The 26323-nt window shown below is 39.2% G+C and overlaps 1 protein-coding gene across 1 annotated transcript in view; it reads right to left on the bottom strand.

Annotated features, from left to right (window-relative positions):
• Positions 1-26323, bottom strand: part of Malrd1 (MAM and LDL receptor class A domain containing 1) — a 712187-nt gene that overhangs the window by 591229 nt on the left and 94635 nt on the right. Inside the window, exons 6-7 of the mRNA NM_001287618.3 lie at positions 18568-18714; positions 7377-7543 (exon numbers count right to left, since the gene is read on the bottom strand). Of these exons, the coding sequence (NP_001274547.3) occupies positions 7377-7543; positions 18568-18714 (314 nt within the window). The remainder of the gene's footprint in view (positions 1-7376; positions 7544-18567; positions 18715-26323) is intronic.

Below are 26323 nucleotides of genomic sequence, written 5' to 3'. Positions count from 1 at the left end.
ATTGTTTCCTGTGTAATTGATTCCTATCAATGACTAATCCTCTTCATAATAGTTGAGATTTTTTAGAGGATATCATGAGAATACAAATTGTAGCTAATTTCATTCAACTAGGTTGGAAAGTTACAAAATTGTTTCACTCACTGGGATAAACATAATGTACATTCTTTTTGTTGTTTTTAATTTATTATTATTGGATGTTTTATGTATTTACATTTCAAATGTTATCCCCTTTCCTGCCTCTCTTAAACTCCATCCACCATCCCACTGCCTCTTTGAAGGAACTCCTACCACTCCCACCCACCTACTCCCAACTCAACACTCTGGCATTCCCCTACACTGGGGAATGCAACCTTTATCTTACCAAGGACTTCTCCTCCTATTGATGCTAGACAATGCCACCCTCTGCTACATATGCAGCTGGAGCCATGGGTCCCCTCATGTGTACTCGTTGGTTGGTGGTTTAGTCCCTGGGAGCACTGGGGGGGGGAGGTTGGTCTACATTGTTGTTCTTCCTATGGGGTTGCAAACCCCTTCAGCTCCTTCAGTACTTTAACTCCTCCATTGGGGTCCCATGTTCAGTTCAATGGTTAGTTGCAAGCATCCTATCTGTTATCAGTAAGGCTATACTAGAGCCTCTCTGGGGATACCCATATCAGGCTCCTGTAAGCAAGCACTTCTTGGCATCACCAATAGTGACTGGGTTTGGTGTCTGCATATGGGATGGATCCCCAGGTAGGGCAGTCTCTGGGTGACCTTTCCTTCGGTCCCTGCTCTACACTTTTGCCCCTGTATTTTCTCCCAAGAGTATTTTGTTAACCCTTCTAAGAAGAACTGAAGCATCCACATTTTGGTCATTTGTCCTTTTGAGCTTCACATGGTACGTGAATGGTATCTTTCAGAATCCTGAGCTCTTGGGCTAATATTCACTTATCAGTGAGTGTATACCATGTGTGCATGGGTTTTTTTTGTTGTTGTTGTTTTATTTTGTTTTGTTTTGTTGGACTGGGTTACCTCACTCAGGATATTTTTCTAGTCCCATCTATTTGCCTAAGAATTTCATGAAGTCATTGTTTTCAATAGCTGAGTAGTACTCCATTGTGTATCCATTTCTCTGTTGAGGGACATCTGGGCTCTTTCCAGCTTCTGGCTATAATAAATAAGGCTGCTATGAACATAGTGGAGCAGGTGTCCTTGTTATATGTTGGAGCATCTTTGGGGCATATGCCCAGGAGTGTTATAGCTGGGTCCTCAGATAGTAAGTACTATGTCCAATTTTCTGAGGAATCTCCAGATTGATTTCCACAGTGGTTGTACTAGCTTGCAATCCCACCAACAATAGAGGAGTGTTCCCTTTTCTCCACATCCTCTCCAACATCTGCTGTCACTTGATTTGAGTTTTTGATCTTAGCCATTCTGACTGGTATGAGATTGAAAAAAAAAAAAAAACCCTCAGGGTTGTTTTGATTTGCATTTCCCTGAAGACTAAGGATGTGGACATTTCTTTAGGTGCTTCTCTGCCATTTGATATTCCTCAATTGTGAATTCTTTTTCTTAGTTCTGTTCCCCACTTTTTAATAGGGTTATTTGGTTCTCAGGAGTCTAACTTCTTGAGTTCTCTGTATATATTAAATATTAGCCCTCTATCAGATGAAGGATTAGTAAAGATGTTTCCAATGTGTTGGTTGCCTTTTTGTCATATTGACAGTGTCCTTTGACTTATAAAAGATGTGTAATTTCATAAGGTCCCATTTTTTGATTCTTGATCTTAGAGCATAGGCCATTGTTGTTAGGTTCAGGAAAATTTCTCCTGTGTCTATGTGTTCTAGGCTCTTCCCCACGTTCGCTTCTATTAGTTTGAGTGCATCTGGTTTTATGTGGAGGTCCTTGATCCACTTGGACCTAAGCTTTGTAGAGGAGATAAAAATGGGTCAATTTGCATTCTTCTAAATGCTGACCTTAAGTTGAACCAGCCCCATTTGTTAAAAATAATGGAGGCCCCCACCCGGATGGTTTTAGCTTTTTAGTCAAAGATCAAGTGACCATAAGTGTGTGGGTTCATTTCTGGATCTTCAGTTCTATCCCATTGATCTACCTGTCTATCTCTGTACCAATACCATGCAATTTTTTTAATCACGATTGCTGTAATACAGCTTGAGGTCAGGGGTGGTGATTTCCCCAGAAATTCTTTTATTGTTGAGAATAGATTTCCCTATCCTTGGTTTTTTTGTTTTGTTTGTTTTTGGTTTTGATTTTTAGTTTTGGTTTTTATTCCAAAGAAATTTGCAAATGGCTCTTTCTAACTCTATGAAGGATTGAGTTGGAATTGGGTAATGATTGTTTAGGTATGTGCCTTGAATTTCTGGTATTTCCAAGACTTTTAACATGAAGGGGTGTTGAATTTTGTCAAGCGATTCATCAGCATCTAATAAAATGATTATCTGTTTTTTCTTTGAGTTTGTTTACATAGTGGATTACGTTGATGAATTTCCATATATTAAAACCATCCCTGCATCCCTGGGATGAAGCCTACTTGATCATGATGGATGATCATTTTGATGTGTTCTTGGATTTGGTTTGTGAAATTTTTATTGAATATTTTTGCGTTGATACTCATTAGGGAAACTGGTCTAAATTCTCTTTCTTTGTTGGATCTTTGTGTGGTTTAGGTATAAGGGTAATTCTGGCTTCATAGAAAGAATTGGGTAGTGCTCTGTGCGTTTCTATTTTGTGGAATAGTTTGGACAGTGTTGGTATGAGGTCTTCTTTGAGGTTCTGATAGAATTCTCCTCCAAACCCATCTGGTCCTGGGCTTTTGGTTGGGTTTGGTTGGGAGACTTTTAATGACTGCTTCTATTTCTTTAGAGATTATAGGCCTGTTTAGATGTGTTATCTGATTCTGGTTTAACATTTGGTACCTGGTTTCTATCTAGAAAGTTGTCCATTTCATCCACATTTTCAAGTTTTGTTGAATGTAGGCCTTTGTGATAATTTTTTAAATTTCCTCAGTTTTTGTTATGTCTCCCTTTTCATTTCTACTTGTATTAATTTGGAGACTGTCTCTGTGCCCTCTGGTTAGTCTAGCTAAAGGTTTATCTATCTTTTTGGCTTTCTCAAAGAACCAGCTCCTGGTTGACTTTTTTGATTCTTTGTATAGTTCATTTTGTTTCTACATGGTTGATTTCAGCTCTGAGTTTGATTATTTCGTGCCATCTACTCCTTTGAATATATTTGCTTCTTTGTGTTCTAGAGCATTCAGGTGTGCTGTCAAGCTGTTAGTGCATACTCTCTCCAGTTTCTTTGTGGAGGCACTCAGAGCTATGAGTTTTCCTCTTAGCACTGCTTTGATTGTCTCCTATAAGTTTGGGTATGTTTTGCCTTCATTTTCACTAAAGGTCTTTAATTTCTTTCTTTCTTTCTTTCTTTCTTTCTTTCTTCCTTCCTTCCTTCCTTCCTTCCTTCCTTCCTTCCTTTCTTCCTTCCTTGACCAAGTTGTCATGGAGTAGAGTGCTGTTTAACTTCCACATGTATGTGGGTTTTCTGTTGCTTTCGTTATTGAAGACCAGCCGTAGTTCATCATGATCTGATAAGATGCATGGGATTATTTCTATTGTCTTGTGTCTGTTGAGGCCTGTTTTGTGACTGATTTATGCTCAGTTTTGGTTTTGTTTTAGCATGAAAGGATATCATATATATATATATATATATATGTGTGTGTATGTATGTATATATATGTATGTATATATGTATATGTGTGTGTATGAATACATATATATCATTCATATATATGTGAATACATACATATATATTCATGTATATATGAATATATATATATATATATATATATATATATATATTTGGTTTACAATTTCCATTAGTTTCACTGTGTCTCTGTTTAGTTTTTATTTCCATGAACTGTCCATTGATGGGGGTGGGGTGTTGAAGTCCCCATTATTATTGTGTATGATACAATATATGCTTTGAGCTTTAGTAAATTTTCTTTTATGAATGTGGGTGCCCTTGCACTTGGAGCATAGAAGTTAAGAATTGAGAGTTCACATTGGTAGATTCTTCCTTTTATGAACATGAAATGTCCTTCATTAATCTTTTTTGATAACTTTTGGTTGAAAGTTAATTTTACTTGATATTAGAATAGTTACTCCAGCATGTTTCTTGGGACCATTTGTTTGAAGAATTTTTTCCAGCCTTTGAAGTAGTACCTGTCTTTGTCACTGAGGTGCCTTTCCTGTATGTAGCAAAATACTGGGTCCTATTTACGTATCCAGTCTCTTAGTCTGTCTTTTTACTGGGGAATTGAGTCCATTGATACTTATAGCTTTTAAGGAATAGTGATTATTGTTACCTGCTATTTTTGTTGTTAGCAGTGGAATTGTTTGTGCGGCTATCTTCTTTTGGGTTGTTGAAAGAAATTAATCTCTTACTTTTTCTAGGGTGCAGTTTTCCTCCTTGTGTTTGCCTATTATCCTCTGTAGTGCTGGATTTGTGAAAAGATATTGTATGAATTTTGTTTTGTCATGGAATACCTTGGTCTCTGCATCTATGGTAATTGAGAGTTTTGCTGGATACAGTAACCTGGGCTGGCCTTTGTGCTCTCTTAGGGTCTGTATGACATCTGCCCAGGATCTTCTGTCTCTCATAGTCTCTGGTGAGAAGCCTAGTATAATTCTGATAGATCTGCCTTTATATGTTACTTGACCCCTTTTCCTTACTGCTTTTAATATTCTTTCTTTCTTTTGGTGTTTTCTATTTGGTGTTTGGACTATTATGTGACAGGAGGAATTTCTCTTCTGGTCCAATCTATTTGAAGTTCTGTAGACTTCTTGTATGTTTATGAGCATCTATTTCTTTAGGTTAGGGAAGTTTTCTTCTATAATTTTGTCGAAGATATTTACTGACCCTTTAAGTTAGGAGTCTTCGCTTTCTTCTATACTTATTATCCTTAGGTGTGATCTTCTCATTGTGTCCTGGATTTCCTGGATGTTTTGGGCTAGAAGCTTTTTGCATTTTGCCCTTTCTCTGACTGTTGTGTCAATGTCTTCTATGTCATCTTATTCCCCTGAGATTCTCTCTTCAATCTCTTGTATTCTGTTGATGATGCTTGCATCCATGACTCCTGATCTCTTTCCGAGGTTTCTCTTTGGTTTCTTTTTTGTTTCTATTTCCATTTTTGGATCCTGGATGGTTTTACTCAATTCCTCTGCCTGTTTGGTTGTGTTTTCCTGTAATTCTTTAAGGATTTTATGTGTTTCCTCTTTAAGGGCTTCTACCTGTTTACCTGTTTTCTCCTGTATTTCCTTAAGGAAGTTATTTATGTTCTTCCTAACGTCCTCTATCGTCATCATTAGATATGATTTTTAAATCTGAATCTTGCTTTTCTGGTGTGATGGAATATCCAGTATTTGCCGTGGTGTGAGTAGTGTGTTCTGAAGATGCGGAGTAGCCTTGGTTTCTGTTGCTTATGTTCTTGCTCTTGCTACTCACCGTGCGGTTATCTCTGATGGTTTAGGTCGTGCTGTATCTTACTGGAGCTTGTAGCCACCTGTGGGCCTGTGAGCCTGTGATCTTAGAAGGGAGAGCACTGCTGTGAGACCAGTTGTCTCCAGGCCAGTTTTTTGTCTATGAGGCTGTAGGGCAGTCTTTATCTGTGGGCACACATGGAGACTGGAAGTGTCCTCTCCCATACTTTTCTCTGGTTCCTATGCCCTGTAAGCTCCTGGGAGGTCCCACTTAGGACAGTTATCGAAGCGAAAGTGGGGTCTCACTTGTGGGCTTAAGAATGAGTATGCTCCTGGGATACTAGATCTCTCCAGGCAGGTTTTGGGCCTGAAGGGCTGTGGGACTTGGGTGCACATGGAGACTGGAAGCCATAATGTTCATTCTTATAGCAGTATGTATTTTAGTTCAGCTCACCTTAATTCAACTCAAACTTAATCTAACTCATTTGCGTTACTCAGTAACTACAAGTCCTCACAATTGTACTTACTGATCAGAACAAAGAATTTATTTCCATCATATTTATGATTTTAATGTGTAGATATAAAATCTCATATAGATTACAACACAACTCTAAAACGTAATTAACAATGTATAATCCCAAACATTTCATTTCTTTTAAACCCTTCATCTCTTAAATGATTTCTAAACTTTGGAATTTTTATGTATATGTCACAAGTATTTTTAAATTGGTAATGTTTGACTTCTTAAAAACTCTTAAAATGTATAATAAAAATAGTAAAAAAAAAACAGAATATCTAAATCTAGTGCCAGATAAATAGTTAATGATTAATCAGAGTACTAAATTCTATTGAAGGTATAGTTAAGAAAATTATTGGGAAGAAGTCTTGCCCTTATTGCAGAATGATAGAAGGCAACAAAACCAGTAACCCTAATTGTCTCAGGTTTTGTGTGTTACAGACACTGTCTCAACTACATAGCAAACTCTAAGGTCTTGCACAGTTGTTAAATGGCAAGTTTATGTTCTGGGTCTTCACCATCAGTTAAATTTTATCATTGTTCCTGAGAACCTCCTTAGAGGATCTTTGTCTGCTCCTTCCCATATTTTCCCCTTTGTCAGCTTGAGGAAATTGCATCCTGCACACCTAGACAGCAATCTAGACAGACCTCTGAGGACAGACTATGGAACTAGGAGTTACCCAGATCCTTGAAGGCAGACAAATAGGGAAGGAAGCCACACTTGGATAAGAGAGATGGCAAAGTTTCTGACTTTTTCACCTTGGTGACCTTCAACAAAGCTCTGGCAGATCTTTTCCTCCCTTGTTACCCGGCCCCGACACCACCATCTAGCAGATGACCAGTCTAGGCTCGTCAAATAAGTTCAAGACTTGAGCTCAACCTCTATACCCAATGTTGTAGGTCTGCCATCTTCCCTTTCTTTGTTTAAACTGATAACTCTGAACCAGAGGAAGAAGTTCCTCCCTCTCGCTCTCCAAAGGTCACTAACTAGCCCAAAGTCCTCCAGGAATGGCTCCCTCTGCCTTGTCTCTGTGGGCCCAGATGTGTGTGTTTCTTGGTCTTTAATAGAAGTAGTTTTCATATATTATAGACCAAAAAGAATACTTTCTGTTCTTGTAGAAGTCCTGGTATTAGTTACCAGTACCCAAGTGGAAGGTAAGGTTGATGACTGTTGTAACTCCATCTACAGGGGACCCAACACGTCTTCTGACCTCTGAGGGCATTGTACACGTGCGGTGCACATGAAGACAAGCAGGCACCCACAAACATATCAATAAAAATAAACAGAATGTCTGAAATCTATAAATAAGAACTAGAAAGACAAATGTCTAAGGTCAAAAATGCCATATGTTCAATGGATTTTAAATAATTGCTAATTTTCTTACCTTATCATTGTACAGTCTTACTCTCAGAACACTGTTTTCCATGGTGTAATAGAACTGAAGATGGCAGTTTCCATCCAGGCAGTGACATACAGAGCTGTTTAAATATGCACTATTCTCTACGGGTCCAGAATTAGATGCATGACTGGCCCTCATCCATACAAAGGAACCTAAATGTAAAGACAAAAGATGCAATTTAGGGAAAAAATGGTGGGTTACATTTTTCAACAAAACTTTTTACGAAGCTTACAAAACTGGGCTCAAAGTACTTTAAAGGATATGAAACCTAAAAATGATTGTACCAATTACTGATAGGCCTTAATTTCACAAGTCAATTCCCTCCTCATTCATCAAGTTAAGGTTTAATGGCAGCTTCAGTGATGGAATTTAATATTTCTGTAAAAGAAATATATGGTTTAAAAATTCTACACCATTAAGTTAGTATACTCCACTGAGGACCACCCTCAGCCCTTTCGGGGTTCCCGAGAATGGGAGGATTGGATCAGCATGAAATCAGAATCTCAGGCAATGATGCAGGTACAAGCTTACAGGTGACTCATTGCAGTTCAGAAGCTGTGCTGTGAGACAGCGCTCAATCTACCTATCTCTCTCTCTCTCTCTCTCTCTCTCTCTCTCTCTCTCTCTCTCTCTCTCTCTCAGGTTTTTCCTCTCTCTGAGTTCACCTCAGTCTTTTAACAGTTACATATATCCTTGTTATAATCCATGATCAAAGGCCTTTCCATTATTTTTCTCAAGGCCACTTTTTTCCCCGAAAAACCCCGTGTAACTATGCCACCCACAAGAACAATGCATACACAAAGTCACAGCTCAGGATCTGCTAAATCAGGTTATACAGTAACTTTTAACTCCCTGAAAACCCTCCAAACCATAGGTCATCTGGGCCTAAACTTGTGTTTACAGTCTTAGCCTTTAAACAGAAAGGAACTAAAGAGGTCAAAGTAATATTAATATTTCTAATGTCTTAAATTTGTAAAAAAAAAAATCTCTTTACTAAGCCCATCCAAATATCTATTTCTGCGATGCTTTTCAAACTCCTTTCCGGATGCTATTTTAATTCCTCTTGCAGTTTTCCCTAGGGCTCCTTCACAGTTCAACCTCTATCTTTCAGAACTTGTAATCTAGTTTTCTTAGGCAGGCAATGGCAAAGCAGTATGTTACAATGTTTCCAGGAATGTCAGTTCACTAATCCAATGGCCCCTCATGTAGTCCAAACTCTTCTCCTTTTTTGCATTTAAATTTTTATTGGATATTTTATGTATTTACATTTCAAATCCCCCATCAACCTACTTCTATGAAGATGCTGCCACTCCCACCTCAACATCATGGCATTCCCCTACACTGAGGAAACAAGTCTTCACAGTACCAAGGACTTCTCCTCCTATTGACACCAAACAATTTCATCCTCTGCTACATATGCAGCTGGAGCAATGGGTCCCTCCATGTGTACTCATTTGGTGGTTTAGTCCCAGGGATCTCTGGGGGATCTGGTTGGTTGATGTTGTTGTTCTTCCTATGGGTTTGCAAACCCCTTCAGCTCCTTCAGTTTTTTCTCTAACTCTTCCATTGGGGACCCTGTGCTCCAGTGGTTTACAGTAAGCATCCGCCTATGTATTTGACAGGCTCTGACAAAGCCTCTCAGGAGACAGCTATATCGGGCTCCTGTCAGCAAGCACTTCTTGGCATCAGCAGTAGTGGCTAGGTTTGGTGGCTGCATATGGGATGGATCCCCAGGTGGGGCAATCTCTGGATGACCTTTTCTTTGGTCCTTGCTCCACTCTTTCTCCCTGTATTTCCTCTTGTGAGTATTTTGTTCTCCCTTCTAAGAAGGAATGAAGCATCCACATTTTGGTCTTACTTCTTCTTGAGCTTCATACGATCTGTGAATTTTTTCTTAGGTATTCCAAGTTTTTGGGCTAATATCCTCTTAACAGTGAGTGCATACCATGTGTGTTTTTTTGTGATTGGGTTACCTCACTCAGGATGATATTTTCTAGTTCAATCCATTAGTCTAAGAATTTCATAAAGTCATTGTTTTTAATAGCTGAGTATTGTGTAGATGTACCACATTTTCTGTATCCATTCCTCTCTTGAAGGGCATCTGGCTATTATAAATAAGGCTGCTATGAACATAGTGAAGCATGTGTCCTTGTTATTTAAATGTTGGAGCACCCATCCACCCTTTATTGTTTTTATTATACATATATCTTATAATTTCCCCCAATAATATTTCTGGACCAAACTTTCTATTATTAGAGAACTCCTCTGTGGCTCTCACCATTGCTCACTAATCCGGTAGATGCAGCTATTTCCTTCTCTTTCTTGTCCCTTGTATTTTGGATGAACACCTTTTTCCTTAGTGTCCCAGGCTCAATGTTCCTTTTCCTGGAAGATCTTCAATTCTCTTAACTACTAAAACTTCAGGTTTCTCAAAAAAACATTTATTGATTCAACTCTTTCCTTAATCCTCATGAGTTGGATAAAATTTCCCATAGAACAATTAAAGTCGTCAGCCTCCATACCCAGAACCTTTTGTCCCGTTATGCCTGTGCTGACTCTTTGAATGGCCATTGTTGTTATAGACATCAAACACATTTACTTCTCTAGTAATACTCTCAATGTCTTTCTCAGAAATTTTTTACCAAAGTTGTATTTGAGGACAAATATGGTATAGAAAAAGGCAGAACAAACAAGCATACAAGAAAGTGCAACGCCCTCTGTGTATTAGAAAGGTAGAGGTGCACTATTCAGGTTGCTGGTGCTCTCACAGCCAAAACTGGGTCATGACGCCATGATGGCAATGAGGTTGCACCTGACATGTATGGTGTAGATATGTGTATGGCCATGTGTGTATATCCATGGTGTCAGTACACGTACGTGCACAGATGGAAGCCAGAGGTAATATCCATCATCTTCCTCAGTCACTGTCCACCTTCATTTATGAGACAGGATCTATTCTAGAGACAGGACACAGACCCTGTCAATTATGCAAGGCTGGCTGGGAAGAATGTCTCAGGGAACTTCCTCTCTGCCTCCTGAGCACCTTGGTTATAAGCATGGCTCACTGCCTGGCTTTGTTTGCTTCAATTCTGGGGCCAAAGGCAAGCACCTGACTTAGGTAGCCATCTTGCTAGCCCAATATTTTCTTCTAAATATCACAGTGGGTTTTTCCTTTTATCAAAACGTATTATTTTTCCTCTCAGAATTAAACATCTTTTATGCAATGTTTTTCTAGTTTTCCCATAAAAATCTTGCTAGTTTTACGTGTACAATTTAAAATGCTGTTTTTCTTTAATACCACACGGAAGGAATAGTTATCTACACTCTCATTAGCTACAGCTATAGATTTTGTAGTAAACAAAATCACAGTCAATTTCTTTTCGCATATTTAAAACTAATTTGGACTGTTCTTGAGTCAATAATATCAGTAATACAAACAACAAAGACATTTCTGTTATCTATTTTACAGAAGTAAAATATGAAACCTTCATTTCTCTGAAGGTTAATAAATATTTCTATAGCTGCTTAAAAAACTATTTAAACTATCAACTAAAGAGTTGTGTATTGAGCATGGGCTGTTTCGTTTTGAGATGTTGGTCACTGGGATCCCATATTAGGCCACAGATATTGCTCTCGGCAGACAGGAGTAAGGAAATATAACAACACATTTACCACAGAGATGCAGAAGTGCCAGCAATGTCCATGATGAGTGAAGCCTTAAATCTGCCTCAGTAATTTAGGGAGCTAAGCAATGCCATGACAAAAATCACTAAGCAGAGTGCCAGTGGAGGGCAGAGGGAAAGCCGGATAGACAGAGGGGGATAAAGAAGTAAACCAACCTGACTGAACATGGTTTCTGAAACTGTTCTGATTCTGAACCATGCGTAAGGAGCTTAGAATTTGGCAGTCATATCAAGGTAACAAGAAAAATATGCATAAACTAAAAGGCAACAACTCTTACTGGGTACAGCAGAATCCAGACTGCAGAGGAAATGCACACAGAGACTTCCAAGGTACCAAAACCACACATTGCAACTGAAAAGATGGGAAAGTGCCCATTTTTAAATGTCCTGGAACCATTCTGCATGCATCCAGCTTCGGTCAGTACAAGCCATCTACATTGATGGCATGTTGGAAGGGCAGATTTAACTCTCCTTAGCTTTCCTGTCTGTCCTCATAGAGTGGCTGCTCAGAATCTCTTTGAAAACCACAAAGTGAAGTACAAACTCCATAGAAAACTAAGTTTCAAACCACAGAAGCATAGACATCTCCCTCATAGCATGCAACTGCCGAGGAGCTCCTGTGTACTGGTAGTGCATGGTTTTATATTACTTAAAAATTCATCTGTAAAGGAACCCAAGGGCAGAGAGTACAAAGGTGCTGAAACAAATTAGCTTCAGAAATTACCAGCTTCTGCAGACAGTACGCTATCTAACACCGAATGGGTTAAACTCAGGAATTCCAACTTTTCATTGTTCTCTCTCTCTCTCTCTCTCTCTCTCTCTCTCTCTCTCTCTCTCTCTCTCCCCCCCCCATTCCCTCTCTCTCTCTTGCGCGCACATGCACGCACTCAGACACTCGATGTTTGAAAATTAAAAGCAAATACCCAAACCACACATACTTATGTCAGGAATCTTGAAATGATGAGACTAGAAATTTAATATAACTAGAATTGATATGCTAACTTCACTAATTTAATAAAGAGAAACAGATAATATGCTGATCAGTTTGTGTCACCTTACAATAAACCTAGACATCCCTGGTAAGAGGAATATTCAGCTGAGAAACCACCTCTCTAAGATTTGTCTGGAGGCCTGTCCGTGAGCCTTTTTCTTCATCCATAAGTGATGTAGGAGGTCCCAGACTACTGTGGATAGTACCCTACTTAGGGAGTGGACTTGAGCTGTGTAAGAAAGGTATCAGAGCAAGCCATATGAACAGTATTCCTCCTCCCTACAGGTTACTGTCTGGTCCTGCCCCACCTTCCCTCAGACACAGACTGTAACCTGAAATCCAAATAAATCCTTTCCTTCCCAGTTTCTTTTGATCATGGTGTCTTGTTACAGCACAGACAGCAAACTAGAACAGAGAGCACATGCAGAGAGATGGAGCATTGAGGAACCAGAAAGGAACACTGGAGCACAAATCAATGTAACAGAAGTCACAAGTGTCCTTGAGGGCTTTGCTGGTAGACTGAGAACTGTTAAGAGAAGAATCACTGGGCTTGAGCACACTTGTAGCACTTCTAAAACCCAAATAAAAATGAATTCGTATAGAAAGGGACTATGAGGAGAAAACCAGAAAAACAACAAAAGCAATATTTGAAGCAACTGCAATAGAATATCTCCACATCTCAGATCATAACTTATAAGAAGCAGTATAAATACCAAGAAAACAAAACAGAAAAACTAGAAAAAAAACTATACAGACCTAACATTTCAACTAAAGAAAAAAATGAAAAAATCTAACAAAAGACAAAGGGGAAATACTTTACCTATTAAAATAATGTTTTTTTGTTATCAGGCATGGGGAAAGGAAAGAAGGACTGGGAGACAGAGAGAGTTGGGGGACATATCTCTGAGAATAGTTGGAGATCTGAGATGGGGGAGCCTCCCAGAAATTTATGGGGGCGATTCTAGCTGAGACTCCTAGCAGCTAGGGATATGGAGACTGAAGTGACCACCTTCTATAGCCAGGCAGGATTTTCAGTGGAGAGAGGGGGACATCAACTCACCCATAAAACCTTCAAAACAAACTTTTCGATGCCTACACGATATGCAGGGATAAAGATGGAGTACAGATTGTACGAAGGACCAACCAGTGACTGGCCCAACGTGATACCCACCCCATAGGAGAGAGCCAGCCCCTGACACTATTAATGAGATTCTATTATGTTTGCAGACAGGAGCCTGTCATCTGAGAGGCTTCTTCTAGCAGCTGAGGTAAACAGATGCAGACACCCACAGCCAAACATCAGATGGAGCTTGAAGAGTCTTATGGAAGAGTTGGGGGGAAAATTGAGGGAGCAGAGGAATCAAGGACACCACAAGAAGACCTATAGAGTCAACTACTCTGGGCCCATGGGGGCTCACAGAAACTAAACCACCAACCAAAAAGCATGCACAATCTAGACCTATGCCCTCTACACATTTGTAACATATGTGCCGCTTGTCCTTCACGTGGGTCCCCCGACAATTAGTGCAGGGGTTGTCTCTGACTCCGTTGCCTGCCTTCGGATCCTCTTGTCATAACTGGGCTTCCTTGTCTTTCAGTGGGAGAGGATGTGCTTGGTCTTGCTGCAACTTGATGTGTGAGGGTTGATTGGTCCACGTCGAGGGCTTCCCCTTTTCTGAGAAGGATAAGGAGTAATGTGGGGGACTTGTGGGGGCGGGGCTGGGAGGAGAGGAAGGTGGGATATAAAATAAATAAGTAAATAAATAAATGAAAAAGAAAAAGGGCATTCAAAAGAAAAAATTATCTTTTCAGAAATAATAAAATTGAGAAAAGAATGAAGTTACATATTTAGTGTTCAGATCTGAAAATGACTCCTAGGAATTATGGCTGGTAGAAAGTTGCTTCATGGCATACTTAAGGAGAAGAGTGGGTCTAGAAAAAAAGAAGAATCTTCTCCAAAAAGAGAAACACGACACGCAGCAATTTATAAAGATAGTTTTGATATGCTTGAAAAGTTCAGATGGGATAAAAGACAGGTAAACACTCAAAGGAAGTAAGCCATGACAAACTTAGCAGCAACCTGATACCTCCCAGCATAGAAAGAGGAGGGGCAAGCAGAAGCTTTGGCCAAAATGAAGCCCTGGAAACCCCACTGAAGGTGGTGGCAATCCTAGCCACAGGAGAACCAGGGCTCTCACAATCTTCCAATACAGTTGCAGGTGATTCCTGTGGATAGATAAGCAATGGACATAGTCTTTTTCTCTTACTCTGTATGATTCTGGGTGCCATGTTCACAGAAGATCTATTGGTTAAAAGCCAACCATCCTCCTCGCTTCAGAACAAGAGATGAATACAGGCTGGGGAGTCTGAATGTAACCTATGGTATCATCCATTCAGGGGTGACCAACGCTTACTGGATCTGAACTATACGAAGACGAGCATTCTGGCTTTAGTGCTCGATAAATTTCAGTGCTATGATTGCGTCTGCTATTCCAAACATTTTGGAGAAAAAAACACTGCCTTGATGTCAGCCAATCCAGGGAAGGAAACCTGGGAAAAACTGAACCTGTCCAGTGCATGGCACTGTGAAGCTAAATTTCACCACCAGGGGCCTCTAGCACACAAAGAAAGGAAGTTGCAGAACTGGTAGGCAATGGACATTTGCACGATAGAAGTTCAACACCACTTAAATCCATAGAAAGACTCACAAGTCCACCTGTGCACATAATTTATTTTTGAAGAGATAAGTAAGATTGGCAAAGCTACTGCTCTAACCAAAGCAATGGAAAAGGTAAAAAACACTAAAATCAGTACAACTGGAGAGGAAAAGGGACATTTCTAAAATTCTTCTGAAATTCATCAGATCTTTAGGTGACATTGCAAAAATATGGGATTTCTGTCTGTGAATATGTATATGAACCTGTGTATATGCTTCTTGTACGTTTTTCCATTTTTATTGGATACTTTTTATTTATATTTCATATGTTATATGCTTTCCCAGTATCCTGGCCATAAACCACCTATCCCATCCCCTCTCCCACTTCTTCTATGAAAGGGTTCCCACACCCATTCATCCATCCTTTCCCACCTCCCTGTCCTGATATTACCTTACACTGGGGGGTGGGGGAGTGTCGAGCCTTGACAGCACTAAGTACTTCTCCTCCCATTGGTGCTCAACAAGGCCATCCCTTGCTACATATGGAGCTAGAGCCTTGGGTCTGTCCATGTGTACTCTGTTAATGGTACTTTAGTCCCTGTGAGCTCTGGTTGGTTGGTATTGTTGTTCTTATGGGGTTGCAAGCCCCTTCAGCTCCTTCAATCCTTTTTCTAGTTCTTCCAACAGGGACCCCATTCTCAGTTCAATGGTTTGCTGCTACCATTCACCTCTATATTTTTCACACTCTGGCTAAGCCTCTCAGGGGACAGTTATATCAGGCTTCTGTCAACATGCACTTCTTGACTTCAACAATATTATCTGGGTTTGGTAGCTGTATGTGTTTGGGCTAGTTCCCCAGGTGGGGCAGTCTCTGAATGGTCATTCATTAAGTCTCTGCTCCAAACTTTGTCTCTATATTTCCTTCTATTAATATTTTTATTTCCCCTTCTAAAAAGGACTGAAGCATTCACACTTTGGTCATCCTTCTTCTTGAACTTCATGTGGTCTATGAATTGTATTACTGGGTAATTCGAAGTTTTTGGCTAATATCTACTTATCTGTGAGCACATACCATGTGTATGTTTTTTTGTGTGTGATTGCATTACCTCATTCAAGAATTTCATGAAGTCATTTAATAGCTGAGTAGTACTCCATTGTGTAGATGTATCATTTTCTGTATTCAGTCCTTTATTGAGGGACATCTGAAGTTTTTACAGCTCTGGCTATCATAAATAAGGCTGCTATGGACACAGTGGAGCATGTATCCTTATTATATGTTGGAGCATCTTTTGGGTATATACCCAGGAGTAGTATAGATGGGTCCTCAGGTAGTACAATGTCCAATTTTCTGAGGAACTTCCAGACTGATTTCCAGAGTGGTTGTACCAACTTGCAATCCCACCAACAATAGAAGAGTGTTCCTCTTTCTCCACATCCTTACCAGCATCTGCTGTCACCTGAGTTTTTTATCTTAGCCATTTTGACTGGTGTGAGATGGAATTTCAGGGTGTTTTTATTTGTCTTTCCCTGATGACTCAGAATGTTGAACATTTCCTTAGGTACTTCTCAGCCATTCCACATTCCTCAGCTGCGAGTTCTTTGTTTAGCTCTGTACCCCATTTTTAATAGGTTTAGTTGTTTCTCTGGAGTCGAACTTCTAGAGTTCTTTGTATATATTGTATATTAACCCTCTATAGGATGTAGGATTGGTAAAGATGTTTTCCCAATCTATGGTTGCCATTTTATCCTAATGACAGTATCCCTTGCCTTATAGAAGCTTTGCAATTTTATGTGGTCCCATTTGTTGATTCTTGATCTTAGAGAATAAGCCATTAGTGTTCTTTTCAGGAAAATTTCACCAGTGCCCATGTGTATGAGGCTCTTCACAACTTTTTCTTCTATGAGTTGAAGTGTATCTGGTTTTATGAGGTCCTTGATCAACTTGTACTTGAGCTTTGTACAGGGAGATAAGAATGGATCAATGTGCATTCTTCTTTATGCTGACCTCCAGTTGAACCAGCACCATTTGTTGAAAATGCTATCTTTTTTCCTTTCTCAAAGATCACACGACCATAGCTGAGTCATTTCTGGGTCTTCATTTCTATTCCATTGAGCTACCTGCCTGTCTCTATACCAATACTATACAGTTTTTATCACTACTGCTCTGTAATATAGCTTGAGGTCAGGTATGGTGATTTCCCCAGAAGTTCTTTTATTGTGGAGAAGAACTCATAAACTTGATAAACAACCTCAGCAAAGTTGGATATAAAATTAACTCAAACAATTCAGTAGCCTTCCTCTACTCAAAGGATAAACAGGCTGAGAAAGAAATTAGGGAAATGACACCCATCACAATAATCACAAACAATATAAAATGCCTCAGAGTGACTCGAACCAAGCAAGTGAAAGATCTAAATGACAAGAGCTTCAAGTCTCTGAAGAAAGAAATTGAAGAATATCCCAAAAGATGGAAAAATCTCCCATGCTCATGGATTGACACGATTAATATTGTAAAAATGACCATCTTGCCAAAAACAATCTACAGATTCAATGCAATCTCCATCAAAATTCCAACTCAATTCTTCATACAGTTAGAAAGACCAAGTTGCAAATTCATTTGGAATCTTGTACTTTCTTTTGCTTTTTCTCTTCTATGTATTTTGTTCTATTCTAGTTTTTTTTTAGTTTTATTGTATTTTATTGTTCCTTAGATGACTGTTTTCTAATGAAAGACAGAAGGGTGGGTCTAGATGAAAGAGGAGGTGGGAAGGAACTGGAAAGCACACAGGAAGGGAAAAACATAATCAGAATATATTGTACAAAAAATATCTTCCATAAAAGAAGACAGAAACAAATGCTAGGAACGATTTTCTTAATAAAAAAATTTAGTGTATGTGTATTATGTATATGCGTATGTGTGTATGTGTGTGTAGGTGCCCACAGAGGACTGAAGAAAATAACGGGTCTCCCATAGTTGGAGTAGAGGCCTCTGTGAGGCAAGCCATGCTGTGGCCAGGAACTGAGTCAGGTTCTTTGTGAGAAAGCAAATGTTTTTACAACTGAGTCATTTCTCCAGCACCCACTTTAGGTTTTATTAAATAAATTTAGTGTTTATATGGACATATTAAAATTAAGACTGTCAGGCCAGTGAGACGACTCAGCAAATAAAAGTGTTTGAGAGGCATGCCCAAGGCTGATGGCCTCAGTTTGATTCCCAGAACTATATAGTAGAAGAAAAGAATGCATTCACATTCACATGCATTCCCTGGTATACTTGTACACATGCACACCCAGACACACACACACACACACACACACACACACACACACACACACACACAGCATATAACAAGTATAATAATTTTAATTAAGTACATATATTAAAAGACATGTCCAGTAACACATCCAAAACAGCAAGCAGGAAAAAGGCAAGTACTAACTGAGTAAGAGGTCCAGGGTGAGAATGGTGGGGAGGCCCTCACAGTTCATAGTACTTACACTAGAATAAGTGAAGGAAACTTAGTACTGGAGTGCTAAATAAGGAATGGACTAAAAGGCTTTCCTTTTACTTTACATATATTCACACATCCAGGTAATAAGAAAATAATAACATCATAAAAGACAACAGCTAGTGGATCATAATGTTTTTACAGGGATAAAAGCATTCTGCTTTTTCCCTTTTGGCATCTATGATATAATGCACTTTTATTAGTATGTATGTCTATCAACACTTACAAGACTTAAAAGTCTTTAAATTGCTTAAAGACTTTAATACTCATCATAATAAGGCAGGATTCTAACACTCAGATAACACGCATATAAACTATGTTACAGTTTATTCGGTACCTTCTTCATGGCCGCTTTGATCCTGCCACGGAACAGAGTCCAGTGAAGGGACCTCGCTTGCTTTTGTGCACATCCAAGAAGTTCGCCCAGCAGATGCCTCAGTTGCCCAGCCGCAGGTGACAAGGTCAAATCCACAGGTCTGACAAACTAGAGAAGAGAGAAAAGCACCTTGATGGATTATTATGGTCTCCTAGAGTGACAGCTTAACCACAACTGTGTGTTATAACAAATGAAGAGGGCTTCTGTAGAAATACATTACTCTCTCAAAGTTTTAATTTAATAAAGCTTTGGATCCAGACTGGTTTATTCAACCTCTACAACTGGGACGCGACACTTTCATCTACAAAGTTCATGCTGGAGAACCACATAAGTGCATTACAAAAAGACATCACTTACTGGTTTAAATAATTTTGTGTTTTGATCAAATTCATGTCTATCCTGGGGTGTGTGCGACCCACATTGCCAGACACAGCTGCAAGCATGCCTAAGCCACTCTACTTACAAAAGCCTTAATATGATAGAAAAAGGATCATCTCTAATAAGAACGATTGTCTTAAAAATGAAATTTCTAGTTTTTCTTGCATCTAGAATAAATTATAAAATTTCATAAGGCTTCTTAGCTACTTTATGGAAGGGTATTTACCACTCATCGTCAAACTTGAACTTTATTTTATTATTGATTATTTGTTTACATGTCAAAAGTTGTCCTGCTTCCAAGTCTCCCCTGTGCAAATCTCCCATCCTCTCTCCTCTTCCCCTTTGCCTCTATGAGGGTGCTCCCCCAACACAACCACCCAGTCCTGCCTCACCTCTCCAGCAACCCCCTTCGCTGGGGCAGCAAGCCTACATGGGACCAAGTGCCTCCCCTCCCATTGATGTCAAATAAGGCAATCCTCTGTTATGCATGTAGCTAGAGCCATGGGTCCACCCATGTATTCTCTGGTTAGTGGTTTAGTCCCTAGAACCTCCATGGGGTCCGTTAGTTGATACTGTTCTTTCATTAAGGTTGCAGTCCCCTTCAGCTCCTTCAGTCCTTCTCCCAGCTCTTCCATTGGGGTCCCTGGGCTCAATCAGATGGTTTGGCTGTGAGTCTCTGCATCTGTATTAGTCGGGTGCTGATAGAACCTCTCAGGTAACAGTCATAACAGGCTCCTGTTTGTAAGTGCTTCTTGGCATCAGCAATAGTGTCTGCAGATGGGTGTCTGCCCTAGGTAGGGCAGTCTTTGGATGGCCTTTCCTTCAGTCTCTGTTCCATTTTTGTCTGTTTTTCCTTTGTCTGACATCAGTGGGACAGGAGGCCCTAGGTCCCATGGAGGCTTGATGCTGCACATAGGGGGGATGCTTGAGCAGTGAAGTGGAAGTGGCTGCGTGGTTGAAAGAGCACCCTCATAGAGAGAAAGGTGAGGAGGACAGGGCAGATGACATGGGCAGTCTGTGGAAGGGTAACCGGAAAGGGAGATGTCATTTGAAACGTAAACAAATAAAATGATTAACAACAATAAAAATTGTTTTTGCTATATTGGAATTTTTTTCCATATGAAATTGAGATGTGCTCTTTCCATGTCTGTGAAGAATAATATTGAAGTCTTGATGGGAATTGTGTTGAATCTGTAGATTGTTTTTGGTAGATGGCCATTTTTACTATGCTAATAGCACTAATCCATCTTCTGAGGTCTTCTTCAATTTCTTTTTTCAGGGACAGATCTTTCAGTTGCTTGATAAGAGTTACACCATGATCTTATACTATTTCTGGCTATTGGGAAGGGTGTTGTTTCCCTATTTTCTTTCTCAGCCTGTTTATCATTTGTATAGAGCAAGGTTACTGATTTGTTTGAGTTAATTTTATATCCAGCCATTTTGTTGTATATTGTTTATCAGCTGTAAACTTCTCTGTAGACTTTTTTGGAGTCTCTTATATATACTATTATGTCATCTGCAAATAGTGATATTTTGACTTCTTTCCAATTCATATCCCCTTGATCTTTTGTTGTCTTACTTCTCTGACTGGAACTTCAAGTACTAGATTGAATAGATAGGGGGAGAGTGGGCAGCCATGTCTTGTCCCTGATTTTAGAGGGATTGCTTCAAGTATTTCTCCATTTAATTAGGTATCAACTGACCATTTACTGTATATTGCTTTTATCATATTCAGGTAAAGATCTTGAATTCTTGATCTCTCCAAAACTTTTTTTCTTGTTTGATAAGACTTTATTCAAGTTCATCACCTATTTTTTCAATTTTATTGGATATTTTCTTTATCAACATTTTAAATATTATCCACCTTCCTGGTTTCCCCTCCAGAAAACCCCCTATCACATCATCCCAGTCCCTGCCTCCATGACATTCCTTCCCCACCCACCCAACCATTCCCTCCTGCCTCCCTGTCCTGGCATTCCAGTACACAGGGGCATTGAGCCTTCACAGGCCCAAGGGCCTCTCCTCCAATTGACTCCCAACAATGCTATCCTCTGATACATATATGACTGGAGCCATGGGTATCAACTATTTGGTTGGTAGCTTAGTCCCTGGGAGCTCTGGGATTTCTGGTTGATTGATACTGTTGTTCTTTTTATGGGGTTTGCAAACCCCATCAGCTACCGCAGTCCTTTTTCTAACTCTTCCATTAGGGACCCAATTCTTCATCTAATAGTTGGCTGTTAGCATCTGCCTCTGTATATCTGCCAGGCTCTGACAGAACCTCTCAGGAGACAGATGTATCAGGCTCCTAACAGAATGCACCTTTTGGCATCCCCAATTGTGACTGGGTTTGGTGACTGCATATGAAATGGATCCCCAAGTGGGGAAGTCTCTGAATGGCCTTTCCTTCAGTTTCCAATACGCATTTTGTCTCTATTCTTCCTCCTGTGAGAATTTTGTTCCCCCTTCTTAGAAGGACTGAAGCATCCATATTTTGGTCTTTCTTCTTCTTTAGCTTCATGTGGTCTGTAAATTGAATCATGGGCATTCGAGCTTTGGGGCTAATATCCACTTATCAGAGAATACATACCATGTGTATTCTTTCGTGACTGGCTTACCTCACTCAGGATGGTATTTTCTAGTTCAATCCATTTGTCTAAGAATTTCATGAAGACATTGTTTTTTATAGCTGAGTAGTACTCCAATGTGTAAATATACCACATTTTCTGTTTCCATTCCTCTGTTGAAGGACATCTGGGTTCTTTGCATCTTCTGACTATAATAAATAAGGCTGCTATGAACATAGTAGAGCATGTGTCCTTGTTATAAGTTGGAGCATCTTTTGGGTATATGCCCAGAAGTGGTATAGCTAGATCTTCAGGTAATACTATGTCCAATTTTCTGAGAAACTGCTGGACTGATTTCCAGAGTGGCTGTACCAGCTTGCAATCGCACCTACAATGGAGGAGTGTTCCTATTTGTCCACATCCTTGCCAGCATCTCTTGTCACATGAGTTTTTTATCTTAGCCATTCTGACTGGTGCAAGGTGGAATCTCAGGGTTGTTTTGATTTGCATTTCCCTGATGACTAAGGATGTTTAACATTTCTTTAAGGACTTTGTGGCCATTCAATATTCTTCAGTTGAGAATTCTTTGTTTAGCCCCAGGTAGTAATAGGGTTAGTTGGTTCTCTGGAGTCTTAACTTCTTAAATTCTTTGTATATATTGGATATTAGCTCTGTATCAGATGTAGGATTTGTAAAGATCTTTTCCCAGTCTCTTGGTTGCTGTCTTGTTCTATTGACAGTATCCTTTCCCTTAGAGAAGCTTTGCAATTTTATGAGGTCCCATTTGTCTATTGTTGATCTTAGAGCATAAGCCATTGTTGTTCTGTTCAGGAAATTTTCCCCTGTACCCATGTATTCAAGGCTCTTCCCCACTTTCTCTTCCATTAGTTTCAGTGTATCTGGTTTTATATGGAGGCTCCTCATCCACTTGGACTTAAGCTTTGTACAAGAAAATAAAAATGGATCAATATGCATACTTCTACATGCTGACCTCCAATTGAACCAGCACCACTTATTGAAACTGCTGTCTTTTTTCCATGGGATGGTTTTAGCTCTTTTGTCAAAGATCAAGTGACGATAGGGTATGTAGGTTCATTTCTGGGTCTTCAATTCTATTCCACTGATCTACCTGCCTGTCTCTGTACCAATACCATAATTTTTATCATGATTGCTCTGTAATACAGCTTGAGGGATGGTGATTCCCCCAGTTCTTTTAATGTTGAGAATAATTTTCACTATCCTGGATTTTTTGTTATTCCAAATGAATTTGCAAATAGCTCTAACTCTATGAAGAATTGAGTTGGAATTTTGATTGCATTGAATGTGTAAATTACTTTTGGCCAGATGGCCATTTCTACTATATGAATTCTGCCACCCAATGAGCATGGGAGATGTTTCCATCTTCTGAGATCTTCTTTGATTTCGTTCTTGAGAGGCTTGAAGTTCTTGTCATATACATATTTCACTTGCTTGGTCAGAGTCACATCAAGATATATTGTTTGTGACTATTGTGAAGGGTGTCATTTCCCTAATTTCTTTCTCAACCTGTTTATCTTTTCAGTAGAAGAAGGCTACTGACTTGTTTGATTAATTTTATATTCAGCCATTTTGCTGAAGTTGTTTATCAGGTTTAGGGGTTCTCTGGTGGAACATGAAAGGGTATTGTATTTTTTCAAATACTTTTTCAGCATATAAAGAGTTGATCATGTGGTTTTTTTCTTTGAGTTTATTTATATAGTTTAATACATTCATGGATTTTCATATGTTTAATCATCCCTGCATCCCTGTGATGAAGCCTACTTGACTGTGTTGAATGATGGTTTTGATGTGTTCTTGGATTTGGTTGGCCAGAATTTTATCACGTACTTTTGCATCAATATTTATTTGCTAAATTGGCCTGAAGTTCTCTTTTTTTGTTGAGTCTTTGTCTGATTTAGGTATCAGAGTAATTGAAGCTTCATAGAATGTATTAGGTCGTGTTCCTTTTTTTTTCTATTGTGTGGAACAGTTTGAGGAATGTTGATATTGCTCTTCTTGGAAAGTCTGGTAGAATTCTGTGCTAAAACCATCTGGCCCCTGGACATTTTTTTATATTTCCTTAGGGGATATGGGCCTGTTTAGATAGTTTGCGTGCTCTTGATTTAACTTTGGTACCTGGTATCTGTCCAAAAGTCATCTATTTCATCCAGATCCTCCATTTTTGTTGATGTTAGTCTTTTGTCATAGAATCTAATGATTTTTTGCATTTCCTCAGATTCCGTTGTTATGATGTCTCCCTTTTCATTTCTGATTTTGTTAATTTGGATATTGTCTTTGAGCCCTTTAGCTAGTCTGGCTAAAGGTTTATCTATCTTGTTGATTCTCTCAAAGAACCAGCTTTTGATTCTTTGTATCATTTTCTTTGTTTCACCTTGGTTGATTTCAGTCTTGAGTTTGATTATTTCCTCCTGCCTACTGCTTTCAGCTGTGTTTGCTTCTTTCTGCTTTAGGGTAAAATGTTCTGTATATATTTGTTAAATCCATTTGGTTCATATTCACTTCTATGAGCTTAACTATGTCTCCGTTTACTTTCTGTTTCAATGACCTGTACAACGGTGAGAGTGGGGTGTTGAAGTATCCTACTATTATTGTGTGAGTGTTTTGAGCTTTAGTGAAGTTTCTTTCATGAATGTGAATGCATTTGGATTTGGGGTGTAGATGTTCAGAGTTGATATTTCATCTTAGTGGAATTTTTCTTTGGTGGAAATGAGGTGTCCTTCCCCATCTCACTTGATAACTTTTGGTTGAAAGTCTTTTTTTTAGCCTATGTCTTTTATTGGGAAATTGAGTCATTTGCTGTTAAGAGATATTAAAGACATCTGAATTTTAGGTCCTGTTATATATGTTGTTTGAGGAGGAATTATGTGTGTGTGATTCTCTCTGGGGTTGTCTGTAAGATGATTGATTTCTTATTTTTCCTTTGGTGTAGATACTCTCCTTATGTTGGAGATTTCCTTTTAGAATCCTCTGTAGGACTAGATTAATAGATATATATTGTTTAAATTTGGTTTGAACATAAAATATCTTGGTTGATCCATCTATGATGATTAACACTTTTGCAGGGTATAGTAGCCTGGGATACATTTGTGTTCTCTCAGGGTCTGCATGTCTTCTGTCCAGGATCTTCTGGCTTTTACAGTTCTGTTGAGAAGTCTGGTGTAATGCTGATAGGTCTGCCTTTGTTTGTTACTCGGCCTTTTTTCCTTACAGCTTTTAATATTCTTTCTTTGTTCTGTGAATTTAGTGTTTTGATTGTTATCTGACAGGAAGATTTTCTTTCCTGGTCAAATCTAGTTCATGTTCTGTAGGCCTCTTGTGCTTTTATGGACATCTCTTGCTTTAGGTTGTAGAAGTTTTCATCTATCATTTTTGTTGAAGATGTTCTCTGGCTCTTTGAGCTGGTAATCTTTGCTCTCTTCTATTTCTATTATTCTTAGGTTTGTTCTTTTCATTGTGCTCAATGTTTCCTGGATGTTTTAGGTTAGGGTTTTTTTTATGCTTTGTATTTTCTTTGACCATTATGTCAATATCTTTTAAGGTATCGTCTATGCCTGAGATTCTCTCTTCTAGCTCCTGTATTCTGTTACATCTGTAGTTCCTGACCTCTTTCCTAGGTTTTCCATTTCCAGGTTTGCCTCTATTTGTGACTTCTTTATTGTTTCCTCTACTATTTTAGGTCTTGGATAATATTACTTAATTCCTTTACCAGTTTGATTATATTTTCCTGTATTTCTTTGAGGGATTTGTTTCCTCTTTAAGAGTTTCTATCTATTTAACTGTGTTTCTCTGTATTTCTTTAAGTTTAAGAGTTATTGATATCCTCCTTAAAGGTCTCTATTGTCTTTAAGAGATGGAATTTTAGGTCAGCATGATGCTTTTCAAGTGTATTTACTATCCATGGCTTGCTGTGTTGGGAGGGCTGGGTTCTGACAGTGTCAAATTATGTTGGCTTCTGTTGCTTATGATCTTCAATTGGCTTCTTGTCATCTGGTTATCTCTGGTGTTAGCTGGCCTCCATGTCTCTATCTGAAGCCTGTCTTCTGTGTTGCTTGGTTGCAGCATATATCCTGGGGAATCTGTGGACCTAGCTGCAACTGGTTTCCTGGGAGACTTGAAGACTGTTGCCCTGGTTGCAGCAGATGTCCTGGGAACCCTACAGACTATATAGTGTCAAGATAGAGTAGGAGTCGGGCTAATCTGCCCCCAAGCTGGGGCAGACCAGAAGGAAGAAAGGGTTCACATGTAGAGTAGGGGTCTCATGTCTGCTTGGCTCCTGGGGATCCCTGCTGCTGCAGTTATTTGGACGGCTATCCTGCCAGTTCCTCTGACTACAGCAGATCTCCATGAAACCCTGTGAACTGTGCAGTGTTGAGAGAGAGGGGAACACAGGGTGATCTTCCCCCAAGCATAAGACTAGAAGAGAAATGGTCCAAACTTGAACTTTAAAAGCCAAATGCTGTATATGATTATAAGAGAATCTTTAATGATATGATTTTATAAAATGTCATATTAAGTAGATGTGTTTAATCATGCTTGTAGCTTAATTTAGCTGTAGACATTGACACCTAACTAAAACTAAGACATTAAAACTAATAAAAGTTGGCATGTACATGTTCCTAAAGTCAGTCTCTGGGTTTTATAAATGTGTTCATACCAATAAGATGGGCATCTCACTTTGACATTTACATCTCAATATTTCATCTGCAGGATCAATTCTGAAGAGCTTCTTATCT

Source organism: Rattus norvegicus, chromosome 17 (genome assembly GCF_036323735.1).
Source record: "Rattus norvegicus strain BN/NHsdMcwi chromosome 17, GRCr8, whole genome shotgun sequence".
NCBI classification, from domain to species: Eukaryota; Metazoa; Chordata; class Mammalia; order Rodentia; family Muridae; genus Rattus; species Rattus norvegicus.
This window is presented reverse-complemented; position numbering and strand designations above follow the sequence as displayed.